The sequence below is a fragment of the Chinchilla lanigera genome, unplaced genomic scaffold, assembly GCF_000276665.1.
Source record: "Chinchilla lanigera isolate Chin_1 unplaced genomic scaffold, ChiLan1.0 scaffold00069, whole genome shotgun sequence".
Taxonomy (NCBI): Eukaryota; Metazoa; Chordata; class Mammalia; order Rodentia; family Chinchillidae; genus Chinchilla; species Chinchilla lanigera.
Genome location: NW_004955470.1, coordinates 6553116 through 6564354, shown reverse-complemented (window position 1 = coordinate 6564354; position 11239 = coordinate 6553116). Strand labels below are relative to the sequence as shown.

The following is an 11239-nucleotide window of genomic DNA, read 5'->3' as shown; positions in this document are numbered from 1 at the left end:
GCCATTTACAGAAGTCAAAATGAACTGGTGTCTTAATGTTACTTTAACCGTAACAAAAACACTTAAAGAAAAATGATAATAAATTAAAGTCTGTTAGTCAGGGCCTTGATGAAATAGGGTTTTTTTCCCCCGCCAAAACTATCCATTTCTTCTAAACAGGATAAATACTAACCTGTTTTCCCTATAGAGCACTCTTATATACTTCTGAGTTGATTGTTGCTAACTTTATAAAATAAAAACTTTAACTATAAAGCTTTGTTCACAATCTTCCCAATATCCAGTTTTTTAAAACTCCACATTCCAGGGGGCTGGGGATTTAGCTCAGCGGCAAAGCGCCTGCCTGGCAAGCGCAAGGTCGTGAGTTTGGTTCCTGGTACCGGAGAAAAACCAAAAAAAAAAAAAAAAAAAAAAAACTACAATTGTAAATCTGTGTAAAATATAAAACTCCACATTCCTTTCTATACGGTAGTGATATTTCAAAACAGTGACTAGTTTTACCATTTGCTTAAACCATAAATGCGAAAATATAGACATCTGCCATACCAATAAATGATTTAAACTTTCTTTTAAAGAAATGTTATTTAAAAAGAGAGTTCCAAGAAAGTTAATACAATTCTGAGCAGTGATTATTTCTCCAATGTATGAGATGTGAGGTATAATTATAAAAAGGCTAAAAATCAAAAGGATTCGTTCTTGGTTTTTTCTTTTTAAAAATATTCAGGTGACTTGTCACATTAAGAAAGTTTGAAAAGTTCTGGCGGCGGCAGCCTTAGTCGCCCTCTGAGTCACTGTCCCTCCTCCTCATGGGAATGGAGCCCCGCACCGAGGACAGCAGCACGTCTTCAACAGACTTCTTGGGGTTCTCCTCCAGGTCTGTCTTGACTGCTCCGGATCTGGACAGTTTCCACTCCAACTCTGCAAAAGGAAAAAGTAAATCACACACGGCACCACGGCACACAGCCTTTTCTTTTTTTTTCCTTTGCTTCTTTTTTCTTCTTTTTCTGGTACCGGGAATCAAACTCATGACCTTCTGCTTGCCAGGCAGGTGCTGTGCCGCTGAGGTAAATCCCCAGCCCCCACGCAACCTTTTCTCACACCCTCAAGCCATATAAATACATGAAACAGAAAACACGACCATCAAAATTGGGTGATAATCTTCGTGCCCTAGTGTTACAGTGCTGAGAAAGAGAGGAAAAAAACAGGACCTATAAGAAGGAAAATTGTAAAAACTTTCACTTTTTCAGATGCGGTATTACACACACTTGAACCTATATGAAAACTACAGTAAGATACAAAGAATAAGCCTTTCCTCTAGCTACCACAGCTCCCTAGCTTGGAAAATTTCCTAGGAAAGAAACAGGCAGGAAACATTTAGAGGAAATAACCTCCCTAGGTCACATGGCAACCTCATCAAATCTAATTTTAGTTAATTAACGGAAAATTTCAGGCCATGTCCAATATCTCATCTACTAGGGTCAAAGGATAACTGCTGGGTGACACCCTAGAGCTAATACATTTGTTCCAAGTGATATCAAATAATTAAAAATAAAGTACCGGAGACTAAGCAATCAGAGACCAACAACACGGTTCCTGTATTTCACCCTCTTATAGTTAGTGCAATTGTATACGGGGTAAGACCTTGTGAAGTAAAATCAGGAGACGCACTTTTCATCAAAGAACCCAGGCATTACCAAACGACATCCCAAGAGATTCTAAAATTGAAAACCTGGATTACAGGCAGGTCAGTGCTAACTAGGTGCTTCCACTACAGTCTGCCATGTTTCCTGAAGTCATATTAACATGCTCCACGGGGCAGTGAGTAGAACAGCAGGTACCAGGGTTTGGGGTTAAATGAGGAGATGCCAGTCAAAGGGCACAAAGTTCCAGTTATAAAATGAGTAAGTTCTGGGGATTTAATATACAGCACAGTGATCACCATTAATAACGCATTAAATGCTGGACATTTGCTTGTAGCAAATATGTTAAGTATTCTCGCCAAACGAAAAAAGGAAAGAGAGAATTCCATGAGGTGATGGATGTACTAATTAGCTTGACTATGGTAACTGTTTCATGTTGCACAACCAAATCATCATGCTGCACACCTTAAATATAAACATTTCTTTTCTGTCAGTTACATCTCAGTGGTGCTGGGGTGGTGCTCCATGAAGATGATCATTATCCTAATATTTTTGCTTTATGTACATTGGCTGGATGTTGCGATAAAGCAACAAATTTCTGGCTCGCTTCCTGCCTCGTAGGCGCCCAGAATGAGGGGCCCAGGCACACGGGGAGCCACGGACGGGGAGCCAAGGGCGGGGAATGCCGGTCTTTGGACTGGCTCGCTCCCTGCCTCGTAGGCCCCTGGAGGGAGGGCCTCCGGCACACGGGGAGCCACGCGCAGGAAGCGCCGGTCTTCTGGCCAGCTCGCTTCCTGTCTCGTAGGCACCTGGAAGGAGGGGCCCAGGCACACGGGGAGCCACGGGCAGGGAGCACTGGTCTTTGGACTGGCTCGCTCCCTGCCTTGTAGGCCTCCGGAAGGAGGGCCTTTGGTGCAGGGGGAGCCACGCAGCAACAAGCGCTATTGCGCGCTGGCCCTCAGGCCGGCCAAGGCCGCTCAATTGAGAACATCCATAACACAGAGAAACAATGACACAATTGGCCCACCATGCACCAGCTGCAGATGCCCACCCACGGACATGTGTTAATCATTCAAACATAGAGAAACCCCTGGGAATACATGCCATACAATGCGCCACTCTTGCTCCTGCCATTGAGAACCAGAAAGGTCCAGAGTCAGTGGAGGAGCAGCTGCTGAACAAGGACTCAAGGAACGTGAGAATGCAGACTAAGCCCAAGGAGTCAGAGGCCCTGTGGACTGGGGTCATGAGAGCCGTTCGGAAGCTGTAAACCAGGAGGACCTTGCACAATACCTGCAGAGACTCCCTGGAAGCCATTCTTCCCCTGATAGTACAGGCTGTGGTGGAGCTCCAGAGAAGTCTGCAGCAGGATTCCTGCTGCCTGTGCTGACAGTTGGGGAGAGGACACTAACTGGTTGTGGGCTCCCAATGCGATGGGAGGCTGGAGAGAAAACGCTACAAAAAATGGCTTTTGCTCCAGACGGCTCACTTGATTTTTGACAACCCTTAGGCTGTAACTACTTGTTAGATCCTTCTTGCGTATCTCTGTCTTCCTGAGAAATCACTTCGAAGATACCACCATGTATTACAGCAGCCATTGATATTTTCCTACTAATCTATCCATCTCTGTAATGTTTGTATTGTTCCTATCCTATTTCATAAATGGATGCATGTCTATTATTATGTGCTTCCTACAACAACCATTGAGAATAGTTAATGATTATTCAATAGGTCACTCATGTATAGCTCTATTTATTTTCTTTAGAAGCCACTCTGAAGATACCAAAGTGTAGTACAACTATTGATAATCTCCTACATCTTTTGTCTGTAACTCAATATTATTTGTCTATTTGTTTTCCTGAGAAACTATCTTGTACATAACAATATGTAAAACAATAACCATTGATAATTTCCTACTACTTTGTCTGTAATTTGGTAAGCCCCCCCCATTATTGTTATCCTTCTTTTACTCTTTAAAATAAAAAAAAAGCAACAAATTTCTGTTAAAAAATGAAGATTTCTGATTCTGATTCAAAAATATATCTACATAGCCACATATACATACATGTACGAGTATGTAAGTTTACTAATCCTCAAGACTTTTTAGAAATAAAGACCAGATATAACAAGACATGGCTATGGTTTAGATGCTATCTGCTGCTGACACAGTGGATGGCAGCAGGTGGGACCTGTAAGAGGGATTCATGTAGGTCTCCCAAGACTGGGCTGGTTCTCATGGGCATGGGTGGTTCTTAAGAGTGGGTGTTATAAAGTGAGCCTGGCAGCTCTTGGTCTCTCCTTGCACAAGTGCCTGCTTCCCCTCCACTTCTCCACACCGATGAGACTGACGCAGCATGAGGCCTCACCAGAAGCTGGTGCCAGGCTACATGAGACAAACAAACCTCTTTTCTCCATAACATACTCAGCCCTCCAGTGTTCTGTTACAGCAACAGAAAATGGGACTCAGACTATACCTCATGATCTGATCAAAAAACGTCAACATAAGCTATCCATCACTTTGAAATACTGTTTTTATCTTTGAACAATGGAATAGCCGAGTGTGGTGGCGCACACCTGTAATCCCAGCACTTGGGAAGTCGAAGCAGGAGGACTGTTGTGAGTTCGAGACTATCCTGGGCTACAAAGTGAGGTCAAGGCCAGCCTGAACTGCATAGCAAGACGCTATCTCAAAGTCAAAAGAAAAAAAAAAGTGAATGAACAATGGAATACTGCCTAGCTGATGTATCTCTTATGTGTCTTTATGTTTATACTTTCTCCAACTGCCATCTTAGTGGTAATGTTCAAAACTACATTTCTGAGGGCTAGTATAGCTGATATATCACTACAGTAAAGAGAGAAAGGATTCTACTCAGCAGAGACATCTCTGGCCTCAGGCTGCCTTTCACATGTGGATGTACACTGTGACACTTCCCCGCCCAGCAGGTGGAAAGGAACAAAAAGCACCCTCCACAGAAGCAGAGTTAACAAAAATCAAATGCAAAAGCTACTAAGGTACTCAACTGAGACACATTTACATATAAGCCAGGGGCACTAATATGATGGAAATTAAATGAAAATAAAAAATGAAGGCAATGACCTTGAGCTACACTACAACTTAAACAAAACACGATCGTCTAAGAGGAGAGATTCAATGTGTCTCGTCCCGCTCAGCATCGGCCAGACAGGGGCAAAGGCGGACGTGACTTGTCCGCATGACCACAGCCCAGGCCCCAGCAAGCAGGCTGCCTTCCCTTGCCCAGCCCCGGGAGCCCCTCACCATCTCTTGTCAGGTTCATGCCACCGAACACCAGAGGACCGATGAACTGAGCCTTGATGTCCCCTTCAAGGTAGACGAATACTGTGGGCAGGTTCCGATCAGGGTAATCGGGAATGCAGGTTGTTGAAATGGCCTTGATAAATTTGACATCAGGAAACTTCCTGGCCAGTCCACTGAAGTGCTGATTGATCAGGGCACAGAGGGGAATCCTACAGAAACAGAAGGAAAAGCAGCTGTGATCCCACGTTTACAGAACCAAGCCCAGCTGCCCTGCCACCTACCGTAAGGCCTCCTGAGGGCTGCCCAAGCGGTGTGGCCTAGAATGGGATGGCAAACCTGCTAGAGACAAGTGGCCAAAGTGCAACCCAAAACCCATTTATTCACTGCCAAGTGCCAGCACTGCAATTAAACCTGAATACTGAGGGTTTAGGTCTAAAAAACAACTCATATATTAACATCTTTTGTCTTACACGACATGTGTGCCATAGGTTCACCACCACTGGCCTAGAAAGATGGAGCCATGTTTTCAAAAAACTTTCCAAAATGTTCAGGGAATGTGACAATCTCAAAATGCGAAGTACCATGTAACCGAACCCAACAGTAACTCCGAAGGACAGCCTCAATGTAAAAGGCAACAGCTATGCTATCTCCCTCTAGCGGGTGAATGAGGACGCTGAAGATTCAGAATTGCGAATTCGGTCAGAATGTATCTCTTCTCTGACCTATCCCTCAACAAGCACTGGACACCATAATTTAAGAACAACACTTAGCTGATGGGAATACTGGACATCCAAAGCGTCAGTAAACGTAAGTACTATTAAGTTCACTCTTGGCCACCTCCAACAGCAATAAATTACATGTACTTTTGAAATGGTAGAGTTTCTTGTAAATGTGTCCAACCTGTGGCTTACTCTCTGTTTTAACGCTATAATAAATATAAATTTTAAAAAGGAAGTAGTTACTTATATATATTAACTACATTATAAATTTTATATGTAGCCAAGATAATTCTTCATCACTCAGCGTGGCCCAGACAAGCTGAAAGGTTGGTCGTGCCTATAAGAGACGAGTGACTCAAAATTTTTAGCTTAAGTTATAGGTTCTGCTTGCAAGTCTTAAGATGAAATTAGGCCTTAAAAGTTTGGGTAAATTGGCAACAAAAACACAGAGCAATAGTGCAGCAAGTGAAAGAAAAAGTAACCTTCAACATGGGTTACACTTGATACAGGTTCAAGACGTAAATTCAAACGAGCATCTGGTAGACTGTGTGGAAGAGGAGCTCACCCTTGCTTGTAAAGGTGCAAGACCACCCATAAGCCCTCACCGGCTTTGGTAACTTCCTGAACATAGTCCTTGCCGGAGATCTCCAAAACTTCTCCAAATTTATTCTTCAGTTGAGTTGCTTTCCACTCAGCCAGTCTTTGCTGCCTGCACGTGGGGAGGAAAGAAACGCCTTACACACATGTAAGTCTTCACATGCACGTGCACACACGCATACACACACACACACACACACAGTCCAGAAGGCAACGCCTGTTAACCACCTCGTCTTACTTATTTACCTCATAGCAAGAGTCTAAGACCATGCCACTGAAATCTGCAGTATTACTGTTCAGTAGTAGTCCTTTTCAAATATTATCTCAGCCAAAAATTAATTTCTCAGGAGACACACTGTGTTACCCTGCAAGGCCCCGAAGTGTCCCTCTAAGCGACACGAACCTGTACATTTCAACAGCCCGTTCGTCTTCCTCATTGAATTCATCTTCATTGTCCTCTAGTTCTTCCAAAGTCATATCTTCGTATGTTTTCACTAAATATAGTTAAATTGGCAAAAGGAAAAAATTCAGAAGATTAACAAACAACTACTTCAGGTTTCCCTCTTCTTTTCTCTCCTAAAGCTATGCACACAACACTAAGACAGATGTCAAGGTATTTCACTCGTAATAAAAAGCTGAGGGTGTTTTTAAAGAGATTTACGATGGTATCTATCTGCTAGTCTGCCCAGCTTACCTCTACACGGTAGCAAGGGTATGAATAAGCACTTTCCCAGGTTTATAAAATAAGGCAGTTATATGGGCTGATCAAAAAATACGGTATGCTTAAGTAAAAAAAAATTAAGGTAAAAGGCACATGGTCATTAATTCCCCTCAAAATATACCCTTCTCTTTGAACACACTTATCCCATCATTATTGCGACTTTCTAAAGCAGTCCTGGAGTCCTCCTTTGTGCATGCAGTGTGATAAAAATACGGTGACTGCTGCCACTGAGTGCCATCCAACGGAAAGGCAGGCTCCTAAACACATGACAGTGCGTCCTCCTCCACCTCATCCACCAGATCTAGTACTGGAGGCTTCTGGCTCTTCCCCAAAGTCAAAACGACCGTGAAAGGAAAACATTTTGAATACATTCAGGACATCGAGGCAGCCATGACTGCAACTGAAGACACTCAGGAAAGAGGACTTCCGGAAATGCTGCAGGAAATGGCAGGAACCACGGGATGGGTACGTTCGAAGAGAAGGGGAGAGGATTTGGCAATCTGTCTTTTACTGTAGTAAATTAAAAACAAAAAAACAAAAAATACTGTGCTTTTTGATCACACCTCTTGTATTTGCTTGAAATCTCCGGATCTGAGCGTGTGTATACAGTCATGGGTGGGGTACCAACAGCTCTCCCATCCACAGGAGGTGGGGTGGGTATGAGGGCCCTCCCCCAGCCCACAGTTCCTGAAGTGATCATCACAGCCTTCTCCACCTTTTCTTACTAGTGGTCCGCAGCTCCACCTTTTCTTGTTACCCACTGCTATGGAATCTGTGTCCCCTTTTCATTGCTTAAAAAACTCCTGCTTCTTGATATCAAGTCAGGCTGTGCCCTGCGTCTCTTTACTCTCATCATGGATTATGGCCATGCTTTGATGCTGGGTGGCCACTGACCCAAGAACTGAAGTTGGTCCTCCTTTGGCTTCCAGATGCTCCTTCCCCTTATCCCTATGTCCCTCCCCTGTGAGCCCCTGGTGACAAAAATTCCTCAGGGCTTGGTTCTTTCATTTGTTTTTGTGTTTTGAGACAGGGTCGCTTTATGGAGCCCAGACTAGCCTTGAACTCCCTACGCAGCTCAGGCTGCCCGCAGACTCACAGTCATCCTCCCGAGTGCTAAGATTACAGGTATACACCACCATATCCAGTAAGGCTCAGTCCCTCGAGTCCTTTCCTCTTTACCTGTACTTGCTCCTTTGGTGAATGCATCAAGTCTCACGGCTTTAAACACGGTGCCTATGCTGACAACTCCCAAAGTTATGCCTCCTGCTGACTTCTCTAACTGGAGAAAATCAGACCCAGTGCCTGCTCAGCATCTCGACTTGTCCAGCAAGAATAAAGGGGACAGGTCCTGGACAGGGTTCGATGTCTCCCTCCGAAGCTGCTCCCCTTCCAGCCTTTCCCCTCCCAGGGCAAGTAGTCATCCTTGTCCCAGCTCTCACTCCTCAGGTCCTCAGGACATCCATGGCCCCCGATCGGGAGCACTGGCTGTAAGTACACGCCGGAGCTCAGAGATTCCTTCTGCCACAGCACCTGGAGGCTCAGAAAGTTGCTTCCAGGCCTAAGTAGCCACAGAACAAGAAAGTCAGCAACCTCACCGACTGACTGCTGGAGGACACTCTGCTCCTCTTCTTCCGCCTCCTTTTCCAAGTCCTTCAGGTTTTCCTTGGAGGGCAGGATGCCCTTTTTGCGTAAGATGTCATTCCACTCAGTGTCTGCATTGGGGTCCTTGAACAGCAGGGATGAGGATGCGTGAATGCCAAGTCCGGTACAGAGGGCACCTCGTCAAACGGGCAATGTGGGGATGAAGGGAATGCTAGCCAAACTGCTCTATGGCCCACTGCTGAGAAAAGTGTCAAAAGACCCACTGCCTCTGTTCTGTTCTTCCTCCCTCCCCAGAAACAGGAGCTAGGCTTGGGGTAAAAACCAGGGCACGATGTACAGCTCAGCATGGATGTTGACACTAGGTTCTGCCCTGGCTTCTGAGCATTGCACTTATTAATAACCTAGAGCGATTCATTCATTCAACAGATATTTAAGTACCTCCTGTATGTAAATTACTATAAATTAGGCAAACTGGAAGCATGGTGAAGCCATCACCTGGTAGAGTGGGGAAGGCAGCAGTGAACAAGTATACATACATTATATTATCTATCTACAGACCAATTGTGGCTGCTGGTCTAGAGTCAAAGGGGATCTTCACAAGGTGGACGGAGACGTTCTCTAGAGGAGGTAACACTGACCATCACCTAATGGTGGGGGGAGAGCCAGCCATGTGAGAATGGCGAATTAGGAAATAACTTCCCAGGCAGAGGGACCAGCATAAGTGAAAGGCCTCAAAATAAACAGACCGTCACAGTTTGAGCATCTCACAGCCTTGGTGGTGAGAGAGGGACGGAGGAAGACTGAGGTTAAGCTGACAGAGTTCCAAGGTCCAATCAGGAAGGAAGAGCTGAGACCCCTGGGAGCAGCTCTTAAGAGCTGATGTTCGTTAAACAAAGCAGCGGGACCCTAAGCCCTTCCCCTGCGTCTACTCCATCCTCCAACGCGGAGGTGAGCCAGGGAGTTCAGGAAGACACTGCCATGCCAAACGGGGCCAAACTGACCAGAGCCGGTGTCACAAACACGATGTCAAAGCGGGCTCTCGGATCCAGAACTCAGCCCTACAAGCGTGGGCGGGCACGGCACGGCTCGGCAGGAGCAGGGCCGTGGAGCTCAGCCTTGGCCGGGAAAACGAGCTCAGGGAGCACTGTGGAAGGGATGTGGGACACCCAGCCGTGCTGAGAGGTATGGAAAGGGAAGTGACCAGAAGCCTGCCAGCAGGTGGTCGGGGCAGCCCTGGTCCTTCCGGCCCTCACAGAGGGGCGCGGCCCATGTGCTGCAACTGCAGCTGGTCACCCCGCCCTCTCCAACCGAGGCCACACCGTCCGCACTTCCCGTCTGCCTTGGAGCGCAGACCCCGGTTCAAAACTCCTCCCCGAGCTCAGGGAGGTCAGGCTCAATGGCCAGTAACAGAATCTGGCTGTCACTGATGCCTGTGCATAAAGGCCATTTCTTTGGAGTCTTCTTTCACTTCCTTTAGGCTTTTTTCTTTCAATTCCTTTAGGCTTTTGTCAAATTCCATTAGTAAAGCCCGAGGAGGGCAGAGGAGGGAGGAACAGGGACAGAGAACACAACTAGGGGATGCTGACTGCATTGATATTAGGAAACTGACGCTGAGCAGACTGTGAGGCCGAGCTTGGAACCCAGGGAGCCCTTAAAGGAGGCACCCGGGCTGAGCACCGGCGCTGCTGCGGACACAGCCTCCGAGCCCTCGGGCGGGTGCCGGACGCCAGGACACGCGGGGCTCCGGCCGGGCTCAGGGGCGGGGCCGCCGCTCCCCGCGCCAGCTCCCCCGCCGCGCGCCCGCCCAGGTGCTCACTGTGCAAGTTAGTAAGTAGCACGCCGCTTACGTCACCCGCGATCGGGCAAGTCCTTCAGAGGCCTCAAAGGGGGACCACCTCAAGGCGGGCCAGCCCCCAGGGGTCCCTGCTGAGACTGGGGCACCCGGTGGGGAGGGCACGCCCGCCCTCCCGCACTGCGCCTGCGCGCGTCTCGACTCGCGTGGCCTCGGAACCGCGGCACCCGGCAACTCTGGCAGGGCAGGCGCCCGCGGCCGGAGCAAGCCCACCAGGTCCAATGAGCGGCCGTGCCTTAGGCCCCCGCGCACCTCGCCTCGCTCACCTGCATCTTGACTTTAGATCGCTCGAGCCAGCCCCACCGCGCTACCCCGACCCGCTCAACTCGCTTCCACGCACGCGCGCAGCCGAAGCTCCGCCTTTCCCCCCCCCAACCAGCCCTTCGCTCCGCCCACAAGCGCGAGCTGGGTGGAACCAAGGCGGAAGCCGGGCTCCGCGCCCTTGCCTCAACACCCGTCGGCGACGCCTTGCGCATGCGCCAGGCTGGCTGCTCGGGCGGCCGCGGAGTTCTCGGGGCCGAGGCTGCTCCCGGCGCGGCCTTATACGGGCACAGCCGCGGCTGGGGAGGGGCGGGGCTGGCGGGGGCGGCGCCCGGAGTGACACGGCTTCCCGGCCGCCGGCCCGGGCCCGCCTGACCTGGAAGTTAGAAACAGAAATGTGTTTCGGCCCTCCGGCGCCGCGATTAAAAACGATCGGGGGTCCCCGGGACTTTAACCACCAACCTGTCACTGTCGGGGTGACCGCTCGTGCGAGACAGACTTCCTGAGAGCCTTGAGTGCCGGCCTCCGCTCTGGGCTCTGCGGACTCGGCGGGTCGGGAGGGGCCGACGGGCT

The 11239-nt window shown here is 48.3% G+C and overlaps 1 protein-coding gene across 1 annotated transcript; it reads right to left on the bottom strand.

Annotated features, from left to right (window-relative positions):
* Positions 1-540: 540 nt before the first annotated feature.
* Positions 541-10905, bottom strand: Pdcl3 (phosducin-like 3). Its single transcript, XM_005400758.1, has 6 exons — positions 10672-10905; positions 8547-8676; positions 6634-6724; positions 6199-6342; positions 4915-5123; positions 541-915 (listed from the first exon to the last, which is right to left on the bottom strand). Exons 1-6 carry the CDS (start codon positions 10879-10881, stop codon positions 770-772), a joined length of 930 nt encoding a protein of 309 aa, XP_005400815.1. The 5' UTR covers positions 10882-10905; the 3' UTR covers positions 541-769.
* Positions 10906-11239: the final 334 nt, after the last annotated feature.